This window comes from Gavia stellata, chromosome 1, assembly GCF_030936135.1.
Source record: "Gavia stellata isolate bGavSte3 chromosome 1, bGavSte3.hap2, whole genome shotgun sequence".
NCBI classification, from domain to species: Eukaryota; Metazoa; Chordata; class Aves; order Gaviiformes; family Gaviidae; genus Gavia; species Gavia stellata.
Window position 1 is genome coordinate 4223954 of NC_082594.1, and position 17569 is coordinate 4241522.

The 17569-nt window shown below is 40.6% G+C and overlaps 1 protein-coding gene across 1 annotated transcript in view; it reads right to left on the reverse strand.

The window, feature by feature from the left end:
* Nucleotides 1-9393: 9393 nt before the first annotated feature.
* RSF1 (remodeling and spacing factor 1) overlaps nucleotides 9394-17569 on the reverse strand; it is a 58747-nt gene continuing 50571 nt past the window's right edge. Inside the window, exons 12-16 of the mRNA XM_059819181.1 lie at nucleotides 17251-17318; nucleotides 16074-16281; nucleotides 14160-14383; nucleotides 11860-12051; nucleotides 9394-10047 (exon numbers count right to left, since the gene is read on the reverse strand). Of these exons, the coding sequence (XP_059675164.1) occupies nucleotides 9473-10047; nucleotides 11860-12051; nucleotides 14160-14383; nucleotides 16074-16281; nucleotides 17251-17318 (1267 nt within the window). The 3' untranslated portion in view covers nucleotides 9394-9472. The remainder of the gene's footprint in view (nucleotides 10048-11859; nucleotides 12052-14159; nucleotides 14384-16073; nucleotides 16282-17250; nucleotides 17319-17569) is intronic.

Here is a 17569-nt window from a genome sequence, read left to right on the forward strand (position 1 = left end):
GAATTTGGTCTCCATCTTTCCCTTCTTTGGGCTTCCCCAGTTACGGTCTTGGATAGCAAAGAGCCAAAGCAGCACATTCTGGAAAAGGAAAACATGTGAAGAAACCAGGGGGAACAAGAACGTAACGTGGTTCTTGGAGGCTGAGATTTCTAAAATGTCTTGGAAAGCTCCTCAGCCACGTCTACCCATTTTGGATTCTAATTACGCAAATAATTATTATTCATACAAATAACCACCTTGACTGAAATCAAAGCAACTTCCACAATGGAGTGATATTTAAACACTGCTGGAATAGCTTGAAAAAAAACGCCAAGAAGCAATAGGAGATGAAGAAAAGGAAGTTTCTCGACAATCTTCAAGTTTACCACGCCAAGACAAGTGCTCATCTGGAAACAAAAATCCATGATTCATCCGTGAATACAGATCAGACTGCAGCAGCTGGTGGGAAGAGATGGAAATATGTGGAAACACCCATTCACTACACTTAGCAGTTATAAATCAATATTCCTGCTCATGTCCATCCCCTGTTACCTAACGTGGCTGTCCGTGTCAGCCATGGAGAGCCCTCACCACCACTGTAGCTAACTGGAAATCGCACAACTCCTATAGATTGTTTTGAATTAAAATTTCTGAATGATTGAAGTTGAATTATGCCACTGCAGCAGAGTAGTACGGAGTTCATTTCTCCTCCTGCACAGAAATGCTAGTCTTTCTTGCGTCACATACCGCTCTTCCAAAAGAAGACAGGAAAAAAGATGGTTTAAATCCAGGCTGGGAAGTTGGTTTTGAGGCCGAGGCGTTAGGGGGGAAGGAGAAATCTGCATCTTCCTCGTTTACAAGATCCAGATACTTCATACCCCAGTACTGAGGTTGTATCTAACAGAAGTTCAGAGTGGGCAGGCAGACATTTCCTGCAAGTTCACAAACGAAAAAGAATGGCACTATTTGAAAGCTCATTTCCTCAGCTGTAAGAGCTTTAAAAAGTGAGTTAGGATCCACCTCTACACTGACGCCTGAACATTGGATGGCCAAGAGTGATTTAGTCAACCAGGGCTGTGTTTAGAGGCAACGGAGAGCAGCAGGTACCTTCACAGGGTGATTAAGTCATCTTAGGACACAAGGTAAGACCCACGACCCAAGGGGGACTGTTTCTCTCCACGGACTACAGGGCATTGCTTGCTGTAAGGTGTAAGTTCAGACTTAAACACCCAGAGTCCATCAAAAATGCAAATGTAAAATTTTGGCATTGCATTTGGAGGAGGAGGATGGATTTCACAGCAGGTTCTCATCACTACAGGAACACAAGCTTGACTATACCCACGGACCCATTCAAAGAAAAAAAAGATTGACAGGCTTCAGTGATTCACACGGAGAGAAATCACCCTTTTCTTGGATTCACTTCTCTCTCCCTGAATTTTTCCTGTTCAAGTCCTAAAACATCATCGATGTCCATTGGCACAGCCACGTGTCAGAACATCTACAGCTTCAGTGCTTCTCTGCAGGCTTCCATCTAGTGGTTTTGCACATCTCAGCCTAAATAAATGAACCTGGCTCCTCTCTCTTTAGCACCACGTGGGAACAGCCCAGATGTATGCTGGAGCAGCCTAGCTGGGTACAGTGCCGGCTGCAAGTATGAGCCTTGCAAACAAATAGCGGTAACAACCAGGCGGATTTTCTCCCTAGCTGTAAGAATTCACCACTAATTCAGCAATTACACAACTCCCAACAGCAAATGAAATGGATGTTCTAGCATAAGGCAAGCACTGAACCCTGTTCAAGCTACTGGATTTTGTCAAGTGACTGCAACATCACTATGAAATTAGATATGAAAATTATGTAGAAGATGGAACACATGCAGAAAATCACCACAACTGCAAAAGTAAATCCATCAGGTCTTCCCCAATGTCAGCCAGAGCTGGTGAAAGAACAAAAAACTCTTTGTCAATTGAGCTGCCATAACAAAACCAACAGAAAACACGAGTTCTCCATTCCCAGGGCAGGCGGTGTCACCATCACAGGCTGGAACGAAACACAGCAGCCATTACTCTGCTTATTTTAAAAGTAAAAAAGAAATCCCTCCTGTATGTGCACATGTGATCACCATTAAAAAGCACTTATTTGTTCAATACACATTATACTTTGTACATCAAGTTATTTCAATTTTTTTTATTATGACAATTTACATGTCATATTTATATGAAAGAAATGACAGTAGATATTATAACAAAAACATTATGAAAGAAAAGTTACACAATTAGGCCTACAAGCTATAAAATGGCTTCAGGCCCAGCTTATACACAAAGAGTTCTGACCAGACTGTAGTGAGAGACAACGCTGAACAATTCATTAACAAAAATATTGGCACCAGCCTTAACATTTTTTTTTTTTACTTCATTTACAAGGAATACAGTATTTAAACAGTTGTGTACTGCAAATCTAAAAACATTAGCTGTTAATAAACTGCAGTTAACCCTTGGAGCACTGAGGCCACCATGACTTCCATTTTAAAAAGTTTCAATGCATCGTGTTTTACATGCACGTGATATTACTGGGGGGGGAAAGACAGTGAAAGCACCACCCAGTTTATGTGCAACAAGAATAACACTTCCAGTTTTTCCAACGTATCTCCCCCCCCTCCCACACACACAGTGTGTGTCCCCTCTGGCCTTTCCCTTTGATATTGTAGCAAGTCACGATTGAAGAGAGATTGAAAAAACAAGGTTCAGGACTCAAGAAACGCAAGGGTTAAACTCTACGTAAAGAGCTCAGCTTGTGGAACTTTACCGTGTTAACTCTTTAGAGAAAGAAAACAAAAATGAGGCCAACTGTGAATGAGACCATTTTTTAGGAACTCAAGATTTCTTTGCAAACATATCAACAGCACACAGGCGTAAGACAAAACTGTATTTCATGTAAGTATATCTTAGATTTTATGAGACCTATCTGGAAGGTTTGATCCAATTCTCACGGAGTATTGGAGGATAGCTGTTCTGCTAGCAAGTAACCTGTTCTGTGTTACCTGGGACAGTGGATATACCCGATGTTTGACTTATGTACGGGATCTGTGCCTATGTGACAATCGTCGTGCATACCGAGAACGGTGACGTTATGCTTTTGAATCGGTCACATACCATCTCCTGGCTGCTGTAGGAGGGCTGTGAAACGCAGGTAGGAACTAGCAACCGCACTGGCGTGAACAATAGTTTTAATGTGAGTTAGGGGGAGGAGTACCATTTTAATGAATATAGTATAGGAATAAGATACTGTACAAGATTTTAGAGTCCATATAATGAGTATGACATGGAAAACTAAACAAGGCTTACAGCTTTATGGATTGATTTCCTTTTCTACCACTAACTTGAGTAGCAGATTAGTATCTAGTAAGGACTTTTAACTGCTCTAACTAACAAATGGTGCACTGGTAACTAGGCTTATCATGTTTTAGTAGAAGGACTTTATCCCCATATAATCACTTAAGTTCTGAGAGACTAATCTAAGTTTAGTTGTGTGGGACACAGGAACAAACAACAAAGCAAACTGTGCGGACTCCGACCGACGTCCCCAGAGGCAAACATTGTCATAATACTCTATGGACTGATCCTAATTTTCTCCACATCCGCATTGTGCTGGTGGAACTTTACCGATTCCCTCAACGAAGGAGACCTCAAGTAGATTTTCATGGTACTCTGAAGGTCAGGATGAGATAAGGAGGGTAGCAGGACGATTCTCCTAAATGGAGACCTTCCATTGGAAATACAGTCTTTAAAGGGCAAGTCAGAAGTAGTTTTTAGGCCTGTCCAAGACCTGTCTTGCAACTGACATGGGTTTGCATACACATTTTTCCATTCCACTTCCCTCCATCCATTCCCCATCTCCTGCTGTTGTTTGAACGAGCATTCAAGCAGCAGGAGAAAGCGACTCTGTCTGCACCTGGGGAACCAGTGAGACTGACTATACACAAAGTGCTGCAAAGTGCACAAAGTAAACCAACTGCACGAACAGAGTGACTCTTATCGTTCAGTTCTCATTAGTAACCTTTGGGGTTATATGTAGCAATAGTAGATATTTTTGCAGACACACGTGCCTTCATTAAGCACGTGTCCCCTCTAACTGCTGTACTGTCCCCTCTCCTGCTCCTCAGCTCAGGTGTGGGGTGCCAGCATTTACAAAATGATAGTCAAAAACCCGAGTTGCAGGACTTCCTTTTAATTGCAGTTAAATCTGGAGCCTTTACACCACATATTCCATTATAAAAACTTCTTATCTACTTTAGAGTGTTCTATTCTTTCCCCCAGAAGCTGTACACAATCTTTTTTTTAAGTGTCATACTAAGCAATATACATCTTTTGCAATATACAAAATAAGTTAAATTACTCTGAAGCGTGGGGACAATCAATTCCCAAGCACACGATTTTGCCGTTTGCAACTATCTCAGTTAGTTACACCTAATCTAAAATAAGAGCTTGATAAGTGATGCATGTTTTCAGAAATGACTAGTAATCTTCGATACCCCAACTCCTGGGCGTCCAACTTCAAAAATAATTTCCAATTGACAAATATTTCTGAAGCCAGAGCTCTCCGCTAGGTCTCAGATTGGGTACTCAACTGTAAAGCACCAAAAATTAGTCATAGAATTTTTCTTACATCAGTATATACTGGAAAAAAAATAAGGATCATTTCTGTTGGATTTTTTATTTTCTGCCTTCCAACATTTTAAGTGAGGCACAGTCCCTACCCCAACTGTTAGGGAAGGGGAGGAAGAAAAGACTACCGGGAAATGTGGGCTTGATCCTGCAAATCCTTACTTCAGGCGAGATTCTAAATGCTTCTAGAGAAGTTTTAAACACTTAAGGAATTGCAGAATTGTGTTCCTTCACATGAATTGCTAGAGTTTCCCCCACCATATTCAACACAATTTTTTTCAGAAGCTTACTGTTTTGGTTGAAGATACTTGATCTTTTATAGATATATTTATATATTTAAGGATTTTAATATACCCAGTGAATCGGAAGCATATGTCAAATGTAAATACATATCCAGGGTGTGCACTGCACATGATATCCGTTAACACAAGCCTGTGAATAGTAGTCACTGCACATGTACCAAAACCAATTTTCAAGGCCTATATATTGCCATTTTGAACTAGATTATACAAATCTCTTCATCAGACCAGTTCTGGGGACTAGCATTACTGCCATAATTTATTTAAATTACTGTGTACAAAGTGAATTAAAAAAGCAGGTGCCGTAAAAATTCCTCGTTTACTTTTCATGAAAGAAGTTTGTGAAAATAAGTAATTTGAAACAATTACTTGAAAGTTTAGACCAGGCCTTCCTATTGAAGAGCGTTGAAAACCAAGTTGTAAGCGCCTGAAAACAGAGGTATAAAGTGGACACCCTGATAACGAACTATTAAAATCATTCAACAGTTGCAGCATCTGGATACCAGCGTAGTTCAAATGATAGATGTTCTGATTTGTCTTCACAAGTGTACCACTACCATACAATTTTTCTTTTGTGAACATACAGTTTTTTCCCCCTTGAGGTTCTCTGAGTAAGGTCTCTCGCCAAGAGTTCAGACACAGCAACTGGAAAACAGAAGTGACGAGAAAACAAGCCCAACTAAGTCAATTAGTTCCCGCTATTATGAAGAGTAACTGAGACGCTTTAATCCAAAGAAATCTTGACGGTGACGTACTTCAGAAATTAGCAATGTAGAAAAAAGCATCTCTGTTTCTCTCAAGTGCTGTTAGAGCAATCCTTTCATTAAAAAACAAAATCAGGAAGATGCAGTGATTTTATAATATAATTCAACATGTACAAAGTCAAAACTGTCAGAGTTGATTGTTCAGCACTGATCCTCCTACAAGATTTCAATGCTAAAGGGTTTTTTGGTAGTTTGGTGATGTAATTTTCCATTTTTAAATCAAGAACATGCTCAGGTTTAGAAGACTCTATAACTAGAAGACAGCAACTGTGGTGAAATTTTGAGTTCTTAATTCTACCACCCTTCTGGTTAGATTAACACACCACATTCGTTAATTACAGAGCAGATCTACTGCGCGCTTTGTGTCACTGATAGTCACACAAGCTGCGTGCAAGAAAGCAAACAGCCATCCTTTATCTTGATGACACAAAAAAAGTCCATTCCTCCACTCGATTTACAGGTTCTTCCCCTCACCAATGCTACTTAAACTTCACATAGAAATCAGTTCACTCTCTTCCCCATCAGTTATACTCTGAAGAGTTTGCAGTTAAAAAAGTCAGAGCTTTCAGTGACAACCTGTGTGGAATAAACAAGTTTGTTGAATAAATGCTCTGTATGTTCAGCCAATAGCTGCTTGTTCTTGTACTTTTAAATCCGTTGTGTTAAAAAATCCCTGGCCAGCTTTCACTCTGTTTCTCATACGGTTTGAGATTTCTGTTAGTCCAAAGCCACGCCTGAAGATCACTACTCAAAGACTTTTAACTTCTGATCTCACGATGAGTACAGAAGAGCACAAGATTGGAAGGACACCAGGAGGACATGTCCACTCTAGAGTCACTTATACATACTACGATGGCATGAACCCTGTGTGGCAGTCAGCTGGCCCCATGTCAGAAAATGTCATCTTTCCAAATAGGAGATTGTACATTTTCCACCAAGCAGGAAGCCTCAGAAATGAGAAAAATATGAGTTTGAAAACATTAAGACTTCCTATGGCATTTTTTTTGCAGTTTTTACTTGCACAACATTCCCACTGGTCTAAGGGGGAACTCTGGATCCTGGGGGATGAAGCTGTCTCCGGTACCAAAGGTGACTTGTAAGAAGACAGAAGAGTTGTTTCTGAAAAGTGACCTATAGAAAGTAAAACTTGGTAACAACTTGTCATTCCGCATTTTTAAAACGCGACGCGCCCGATCTAAGCTTCAATGCTCCAGTTCTACTTCCAGGTCTTTCCTGCTTTTACATCGCTCCCTAGCTCAGTACTGTTTTTTCCTGGTTGGTATGTTTGATATCGTAACTTGTGTTTTCCTACATTCGCAATTACTTGCCCACTAAGTACTTAACGTTTGGGGTTGACTCTACAAGCAAGAATGTTTGTTGCAGCGCTGATCAGATACTAAAAGGCGCCATTAGGCAGCAAATAAAGATTATGGCACTGCCAAAACAAATGAGAAACCATCGGTTGCAGAGCGTTGTTGCATCTGAATCAGACAGTTTACACTGCAAGTATTAAAAATGCTCAGCAATTATTAATATTGAAAATTGGAAGCCGTATGTTCTTGCTTGTTTTAAAACACAAGTATATTAGAAATGTAGAAGCGCTACATTTATGTATCACCTAGGCAAAGAAAAACACTAGAGTAGCTTAAAATGCTACATATGCTTTTAAGAACTCATTCTAAACTTCCGTGGCTTTTCACTACCCTGTTTTAATATCTGCTCCTGAAAACTGTTAATAGTTAACATTGATAAGGTGGAAACATTTAATTTTTCATGGAATTAAGTTCTCATTTAGAGAGAGAGTGATTTCTCATTTTTTTAAAACACAAGCTTGCTTAGCGCAGCAGATAATGAGCAAGTTCTCTGCTGCACATCTCTGCTGATTCTGGTTTTATAGCAGGATATGTGCACTGCTAGAACCCAAATGAGTAAGAGTCATGGAGTGGTTCTGATAGAACTCGTGGAGAAAGACGTGGGGAAACAAAATCAAGACTTTCAAGGCCAGAAGGTAGGTAATTTTTGGATCTAGGTTTTCTAGAGAGGTATTTAGTAAAGACCTAATGCCGGTTTTATTACAAGAAAACAGAAGTGCTTAATGACCGACTAGTGAATACAATATAATGGAAGGGAATCAGGTGGGGCAGGAAAGGAGAACTCACTCCTCAGCGGCAGCAGCAGTTTTGGTGCATCCATTGCCGGCAATGGACATAAACACCAGTCAAAAATCCAAATCTCAGAGCAAAAGGATTAACAGATGTGACCTTTTTGGATTTCAGTGTTTGGCAGATCTGTTTGAGCTGTCTGTGTGCTACAACATGTACAAATGCTACAGCCTGCATTTAATTCAGAGTAAAGAGAAAACTGAACGCTACCCAAAACAAATTTCAGCTCTGCACTTTGTGTGCCCTGTGTTGTTTTTTTTTTTTCCTTGAATAAAAGCACATATCACTTCATGCCCGCTCAAAAGTTGATGAGATGTCTTGGAGTCAAGCGTTTTCTCTCAGAAGTACTGCCTTCTTGAAATCAGTTGGTCACATGACAATTATTAAAATGTATTTTAAGAAAATTCTAATGGCCAAAGGCCAACACTACATTCAAAACCTGCTAATACATCCAGGCAGATAAGTAAAATCAAAACAAAAAACACACACAAACCCCAAACAGAAAACCTCCAAAAGGAAAACTGTTCCATTTGTTTACTTCAATTTGAAGTAGATATTAAGGACATGAATGGACCAGTCACGGCTTGTTTGAAAATCCCTCAATCCTCTGATGCACTGTCATTCTGTGGTCAATGCCGTTTGTACAAACGTACTTCATTCAGAATACTTCAACAGATGGTGACTCGAGTGGCTGGGCAGCTACCGCAGGGTTCTTTTGTCTGTAAAAGTTTGCAGCACGTCAAGATGCCATCCAACTTACAGACTGACTTCACATCGATACGTCCTCCCGCTAGACACTGTGCATCGAAGACCGTCTGATGAACTATGCATGAGATAGCTTTATAAATTCATGGCTAGCGTGTTTCGACTGTCAAAAACTTCATTACAGTACACTTTACTGTACAAACACTTTAAAGGATGTTTATTAGGAAAGACTGCAAGTCATAATGGATAGTAGAGTTCTTGTTTATGGTACCTTCTTGGCCTCTAATAATTCTCTTTGCCTCCAGTATTAAAATCAAACTGTTTCCATGAAGGTGATTACTAAAATGAGCTATGGTATGTTAACCTACAACTCACAAAATGCGACAGTACAGACATTAATTTTTTTTTTAACTGTCTGTTAAGTTGTAATCTAAGTTGTGAACATTTAAATATAATATATATCTCATATGAAAAAGCTAAAGCACAAGTGCTTCTGCACCCCCCCACCCCTTGAGCCAAACCCACCCCAGTTCTGGTTTGGGCCCTGACCGATTTGGAATGCTTTCTTAGGCCACCCATTTCCACAAATTTGTATGCACTCAGGAAATATAAAGTCAAAAATATACAAATCTCTTGTTGTTATAAGGTTTTTGTCAGTGAAATTACCCAGGACCATGGACTTGGAAGAAGAAGAGAGGGGTAAGAGAGGGAATTTACAGCAATTCATCTTCAAAGTTCAAAACTGGTCACTTCACAGAAAGACTGCAGGACTGGTGAAATTCTTGCTTCTAAAAAGTGATACTGTAGTGGAGAATTTTCTAGGAAAAATAAAACAGCTTTTAATAACTGGCCCGCTGGTATGAGCTACCGTGGAATAAATTAGCACAAAAATGGAAGTCTTATAACTGTTCACTGTTACAGACGTAATCAACAAGGTCAGTCACTCTCAAAAGTTCGTCTTCATCTTCCTCCGGCCCTACTGCTTCCTGCCCGCTCCCCGTCCCGTTGGGCGCCAGGCTGGCGCTGGCTGTGCTGTCCTTGGGGGCCTGGGTCTTCTCGCTTGGTTTGCCAATCAAGTTCTCAATGGTTTTACCTGGGCTCTGTCCGTTGGTGGAAGGCAAGTCCACCAGGCTGTAGTCCAAAGGGCTCTCTACTTTCCCTACGTTATCAAAGTCATCTTCATCATCGCTTTCTATCCGGTAGCAGTGCTTCTTGGTGTTGTCTTGAGGAGCTTGTGGTGCTGGCAGCTTATTTGCAGTAGCGGGGTTTTCTGCGTCATCTTTAGCATTTTCGCAGTTATCTTCGTCATCTGTTTCGATTCGATTCAGCCGTTTGCGGACTGGCCTCCCTTCATCTTCCTCATCCTCGCCTTCTTCCTCAGAGTAGTCGTCTGTACTTCGCCGACGTTTTCGAATCAATCGCTTTGACTCCTTTGTGGATTCGTCATCTTCAGAGTTCTTAGATGTGTAGCTCTCTGGAATAAGCAGCAGACTTAAAGCCGTTAGCAAATCTGAGTGCAACCGAAACGATTACACTTTTTTATTTTTCATCTTTCACACTCATTAAAAAGCCATCTCTCTCTCTCACCACACACATTTCCATCTCCTTCCCCAGGTTCCACCACCATGTCAAAACACTTGCATTCTTTTTACTTTTTAAATAAACTGCTCAAGTAGCAAAGACCAACAATTTGTTGATATTCTCTTTCCAATCTGAGGAGTACCAGAGGCTTTGGAGGCAGGTGTGTTCCCCACTAAAAGTGCTAACTGCGTGCCAGGAATAACGCAGAACCGTATCCCTCATCTCACAGCACCTGCTTTACACCCTTCCAGAACCTGAGAGCCCAAATAATGGCTGCACCATCGTAAAAAGATACATATGTACACATGCACACACCTGTACTATAGCCCTGCCACCCCCAAATTATATACAACTTCTTCCAAGGCATATGAACACTGCCTAACTGTCACCTGAAGTTTGCTGCCCTTTCATGGGGGACCTTTTTTTTTGGCCAACTGGAATATTGCCTACACACTGACAGCCTTTACAGTGACCCTTGATGGCTTTAGGTGAGAAGAGATGGAGACTGAAAAATCAAATGGCAAGCACTATTAGCTGTCTCCTTGTGATTTCCATTAGAAATGCATGTGAATTGTCATTTTAAAGGTATTATTTAATGTAGGTTCGAGTTGCTAGAGACTCTGTCAGAGTTCCTGTATTTTCAACACAATTACATTTCCAGTAATGCTGTTAGGTATTTTACAACACGCTGCGAGAACTGTGGGAGCGTACTGGAAGGGTACTAAATGGTGCTGATTTTAATATGCAAAAAGCCAGTACCAAAAATACCTGAGGAAATGGGATTTCATGGAGAAAAGACATTGTCAGTCAAGCACTGTTTAAAGTCACGAGTGCAGGCAGCAAAAAACTCAGCCACCATATAGCAATTCTTAGCAGAGAGCCTACACATCGTACTTCTGAGAATAGACTGTATTGAAGTGTAAGATCAAGTTTTTGAGTTACTAGACGGTTGCATTACTTGTTTCCCTTCACCTAAGAGGATCCTCTAACAGTCTGTAAACTCAGGCCAGCACTTCCCAATCTCACCTACAAATCAGAGGCGCTCGGCCTGTCAAGTGCAGCTGATTTTTCTGGGGAAGCCTGGCATCCATTGCAACCCGTACAGCTCAGCGTCTCTGAAAGCCGGACCTAAGGTCTCGTAAGCTGGGCACTCAGAATGCAAAGCAGCCAAAGTCAGTGGTTGTTTTTCTGAAAGGTGATGTTACATCAAAATGCACACCAGTCGTCATGGCGTGACTGACGCTACCGAGAGCAGGCTTCCTCTGTACTTATCACAGCGCCTTCAAACAGGAGATTGAATGAGTCTTACCCACCAGCACAAATACAATCAGGGCACCAGAAGGAATACCCTTTCTCTTACAAAAGAGAATCTTTAAAAACTCGTGGGATGAAGCTTTGTAACCTCGTAACAGAAAAGTGGTGAAACAGTTACATTAGTGCCAATTTTGGAATCCCGGCACTCCATGCCAGACACAGTAAATTCAGACCTGGAAGTCAGGATTAGGGACAGTGGTGACTTTGAGAAGCGACTGTAACAGTCCATCATAAAGTACCAGTAAACTGTTTTAGAAGGAAACAGTTTCTGAGAAACATCAAGGAACTCTAGAAAGAAGATTCTCCGAAATCTCTGAATTATATACCATTTTCCTTTCATTCTAATGCTGACATACACCAGCTCCTGCAAATGGTGGACTGTTTATTTTACCTTCACTATCTGAAGTGGAGAGCCTGCGTTTATGAACTCTTCTTAACTCCTTCCCATATCGGACACTTTTCTGTGAGCCATCACTTTCTGAATCTTCCTTATAATTAACTTGTCTCTTCTGATTCCGTCTTGATCTTCTCCTCCTAGTTTCCAGGTAATCGTCATCACTGTAATCTGTGTAATCACCACTCTCTGTACAGAAGAAAACAGTGATGTGCGTTACTCCATTAAAGCAAAACTGTGCCATTTAGATAAGCTTTACACCAGCACCAATAAAATAATGTGTCCTTCCAGCACAGGAGAGTCTCACCCATCATGCCTCGTTACCCTGACCCATTCCAGACTCAGACATCAGATCCCCCATTCATCGCCAGTGTAGAATTGCTTGATTTCAAAATCTTCTCACAAACCCTTTTCCTGTCTCCCTCAAACTCCTCCAGAAGAAGGTTTCCTTCCAGTGTTTTTGTTCCCTCATTTCTACTGGTGCCAAAGATGCCTCCTCTACAATTCCCGACAGTTGAAACAACCTTACTGAATCAGAGTTGATGCACGTTACCACTGACACTGGAAAGTCCTTTCCGTTTTTAAAATTTAAGTAAATTGTACTCTATTCAAACACTTTTAAGAATAGGCGGATGAAAAACCACTGACAAGATGAAACTCCAGGTAAGATCCGAGTTACAGAATTTAAATTAACAACAAAAATCAGTCTCACTCGATTGTAAGTTTTCTTAAAACAGAAACCATATAGAAGAAACTTACCATCATTTACAGTTCTTCCTGCACCAGTTTACTGCAGCTACTGTCTTTAAAAATCAAATTTATTTACATCAGCTGAAAATAGCCTTGAATCAACTTTAGCTGCTTTTTCACTGAGCTGTGCCAGAACAATTATCCCAAGATACATTTCTGTACATGTCACATTCTGTTCTTAAGTTAGAGATTGACATGAGTCACAGATCAAAGTGGCATCCGCTTTACTTCCTAAAATATCGGAGAAGGAATCAGAGCAAGTCAACAAGAATGACCACCTTCAGAAAGAAACTCCATCTCTGGAGACTGAAAGCCACTCGCAGGGTACCTTACTTCCTTAGCTCAAAACAGGCTTAAAGCAGGATCCTGAGGGACAATAACGGGGTAAAAGAGAGAAACACATAGTTAAGACTATACTCTTAGATATACAGGGAATGATACTGGAATCAGCTGATTTTATCATAGATGTGTGTCCACCAGGAAACAAAGAGTTGCTCCTGGGCATTATAGAATAGATGAGCAATCTCTTTAGACTTCTGACAGTATCTTCACTGGTAACAGCTTACGATTAGCGTAATGATGCATTCAGGACAGGGAGACGGCAACCATTTGAAGTGTGTATGGCTATCTTCATCTCCCATGCATGAACCCTCCTTTTGGAAACCAGTACTTCAAAGCAACTTACTCCAACATGTTCATCACCTATATTCTAGAGAGACAAATAAAACACTGGAAAGGTAACATACACTGCAATAAGTTAACGCTCCAGTGTACTTAGTACCTTAAATTCACAATAAAAATAAGTAAAAATAAGTGCTTATATATCTGGCATTTTCTAGGACTGGGTCTCAAACGAAGCACAAATAAGGAGGACAGTCTTCAGAGAAAGATGCTCGTCATGAAAATGTTTAAGTATTGCATAGGTACTATTCTCATACTTCAAACTGTGCAAACAGAAAATGAACTGGTTGAAGGACAAATAGAATGAAGTGAATTATTAGGTTCTCCTGTGATGCAAAAGCCTTCAGTTACCAAAGATCAAAAAGCATAATCGTGGAAGAGAGAGATTCAAGATTTGCCTTCAAGCCTGCCAGAGAACTGCCATACAACTGAAGGAATTTTCTTCCATGCAAAGCGAGGGAAAATGTTTCTTTCAGAAGCTTTTTCAAAGGTATTCAGAAGGTCTTCAAGTAGCTATAAAGAAGTAACATTTTTGCCTCCGTCCTTTCTCTTCCCTGCAATCATCTGCCAAACAGGAAGGTACGGGGTAGCTGAAACTATCCACGAAGGTGGCCTTTTGAATCATAGCACAAGCATTCATTTAAATATGTAATTACTTAAAATGCCAAGAACCTAGTACTCGATAACAGTTTCCTGCAGAACATTCACAGCAGAACAAGCAGCAAACTGCTTTACAGCAAAGATGACATCTGACTTGCCCAAAGCAAGCAAACAAGTTAGTGTCAGTCGTGACAGGAAACGGAGACTTCCACTCTTCCTCTCTCCAGTATAGAGTATTTAATATACCCAAGGCTTCTTATACTCACCAGATTCTCTGCTTGAATTGTCCTCAGAATCTTCGTCTTCGTCATCTTCAGAGTATTTTTTCTTGACTGTTTTCCTTCGTAACCGCCTGCTTTGCCTCATGGGCCTGGAGAGGTGTCGCCTGGATATGCGGGCACAGAACTCTGAATCACTGTCTTCGTTTGATGGTGGGTCATCTTCACTTTCATCCAGATTTTCCTCCGATATAACAAACTCGTCCTGAGATCTGGTCAAAGAGAGACCACAGACAACAGAGGTAGATATCGGAAACAAGGGACTGAAACGGTACTTGTATTTTACGAGCAAGTGATATATGCAAAATAAGTATTTTCTTACACAAAAAAACCCCCGCACAAATCTTACAGTAATAATGCGGCGCAAAGATCCAGAGAGAGCAAACTGCCACCACTGATGTTAGGTTTCAGTTGTATACTTGGGATGTAGCTTTACAGTGCGTGACACAGCAGGTTAGAACAGCAGGTGAATATAAACACTCTGTCAAACTGAGACTGCAGGTGACATTTACATAGGACAAATTCTGGAGTGTTCATATAGTACACTGCAACATGACATCTGCATAGCAATAACTATGGATGAGCATCACCTGCCGAGGGGAAAAAAACACCCACCGTGTTCTGGCAGAGACGACCTCCCCTTCACGAACCAAGCACTGTCCTAGGCAATTTCTGAGAATTAGAATATCGTGTCTTAACACAAAACTGTTGCTCTCATGCAAAACATGCATCTCACAAACTTATCAGCTTGTAACACTCCCGTCGTTTCAAAAGGGAGCCAATGCTTTTTTAAAAACCGTTGCGCACTGAAGGTACACAGTCACTTGCATTTGGCCGCCAGCCGAATGTAAATTCCAGCATAACATCCAGAAGGCATTCAGCAGAGGATGGAGTTGAAAATGCATGAGCACACTTTAACAGATCAATGCACTATTAATTCTGTGAGATTTCCACAAGCTACACTCATTGATTGGAAATTTCCAGCACATTTAGCTCAACTATTCAGGGTGCCACTGAAATGTCCTCAGCATGGTCGCAGGTGAAAAACAAAGCTCAAAATTTGTATCTATGTTGTATAGATTATCCATACACGTAGTAAATTGACTCAGTGACTGGTGTAAAGCTTTAAATGTTGACAGTAAAGAGCCTAGACCTCATGCTCCATTATGTTTCTTCACTGAGGCATAAAGGACATCTAAAATTATTATTAAATCTTTTAACGTTAGGAATTCCCCAGCCTGAACGATGAGAAATTCCATGGAAAGAGAGTTTCAGTTAGCCAGAGCAATGCTCAGTTAGCATTTAAAGCTTCATATGACACATATTTGTTTTCTACAGTATAAACCACTTCTTTGGCTGTTTTCAAACTCTGATCTGCTAGAGAGCAGAAATCAAGAATTGGTTTCAGAATCTGCAACTCAAGTTCTGTATGCTGTAAATGGGGACATTTTACTCTTCCAATTTTTAAATGACAATCAGGCCCAATAAAAATCCCACAAAATAGGACGTATTTTTAAAAGGAAACAACCAGCCTCATTTTAGCTACATCTTTGTTACGGATTTCTACTACACAGTCACATCAGTCTGAGAACGGAGCCCGTCTGGCTCCTCCACTAACATAACCGTGTACAGAACCCCACAGTGTGGCCTCAAACACACCAGTAACATTCCAGGAACACGTTTTGCTTAAAATACAGATGGGATGATTTCAGCGCATGGATCCGGAGTGCAGTTTTTCCAGTACAATGACATTCCCCTAGACCAGGAGGACTTCTGCTGGCACTGTGCAGTGCTGCTCCAGCACTGGGCACATGCTCCTAATGATCATTTCAGGGGCACTGCAGAGTCACAGAAGCCTGTAGTGGTCTGTGACTTGTGGTGGAAGTTATATTGCAGACCTACCCATCGCTGATCTTGAATTCATCCTCACTCTCTTCTTCATCCAGATTACTGTCACTATCCAGGTCATTCAGTCGCCGTCGTTTCTTGCGTCGTGCTGCAGCAGCCCTTTGTGGTCGCTTGTTTTCTTTCCTTTCTTCTTCTAGGATTGTGGAAATGTCTTTTCCACGGTGACCGGTGATATTAGACATGTCTTTGCCTCTTCCAATGCCTGAATTCAGTGATAGAAAGGGGAAAAAAGAGTAAGTTTATTTTTTGTTTAACTTTATACATATCTTTCTTCCATGCCTCTAGCTTCAGTTTATTTTCTGTAAAGCAGAATAACTTTTTGTCATGCAAGACTCTGTTTGAAGTCTTGTTCCTGACACGCACACAGCCCCAGCTGTGTGAAGTTACTAAGCTGCTGTTTGGCCAGGGAGCGGTTTCTGAAAAGCTGGTTTTACTGATGAGACTTAGTTATGTTTATGGATCTTCCATTACACGTCCACAGACACCTGATTTTCAGATCGTCTGTATACATCCACCAAGCTTCTGAAAACTGGTGTCTTTATGGAGATGCCACAAGCCAAACATCTGAGGGATAACGTTTCATGGCAGTTTTCTCCATGCAAGTTAAGGTGATGCAGAAGCACAAATCCATCTACATCTCAGATAGTGTTGAAGAGCTCTCTTTTGGTCTCCTGTGTTGCCATAACAGGCAACAAAGAATGTAATTTCACTTTATTCACGTTCAACGGAGAAGTGTTCATAGATCTGGATTAATATTTTTAAGACGACTTTATAGACCCAGTCTTTAGGGGGTCCCAACTGCCAACCAATTTATGAGCCCAATTTTTACAGGGGACAAATGTCAATAGCAGAAGCTGCCGTTCCAATCTCAAATCCAAAACGGAGCAAATTAATTTTAAGAGTTTTCTTGTTGTGCTTATTCATTGCATTCATGTATCAAAACATGTGCAAGCTAAATTTACCTATCAAGAGCAAATACTTTTTGGCATCTTTTGGCAGCCTGGGATGGCCATTCCCAAGGGAAATTATTTAGTTTGATTCCAAAAATACAGCAGTAAAAACTGTAAACTACAAAATTTAAGGGAGAGGATTATATTTGTTGCTTCTCATATCAAAACAAAAATCTTCTTATCACCATTGCAATGAAAAACAAAAAACATCAGAAACATACCTCCTCCATCAGCCTCCTTGATATCATCTTCAATTGCCTCATCAATTGCCTCATCAAATTCATCAAACCTAAAAGTAACAGCTTTTATTTACCACTTTGAAGTGAACCCTAATTAAATTATATTATGAAAACATACCTCAAAATCTAGAACTGCTTTAAGAAATCACACTGCACAGACAATGGGCTGGATAGGTAATAAAATAACAAACATAATGGGCTGGATTGACGATAAAATAGCCATTTTTTAAAAGGTATGTTTCTTATTTCTACTTGCTAGCAGATTATTTGTCATTGCCTGGCTGTCTTAATATTGATTTAT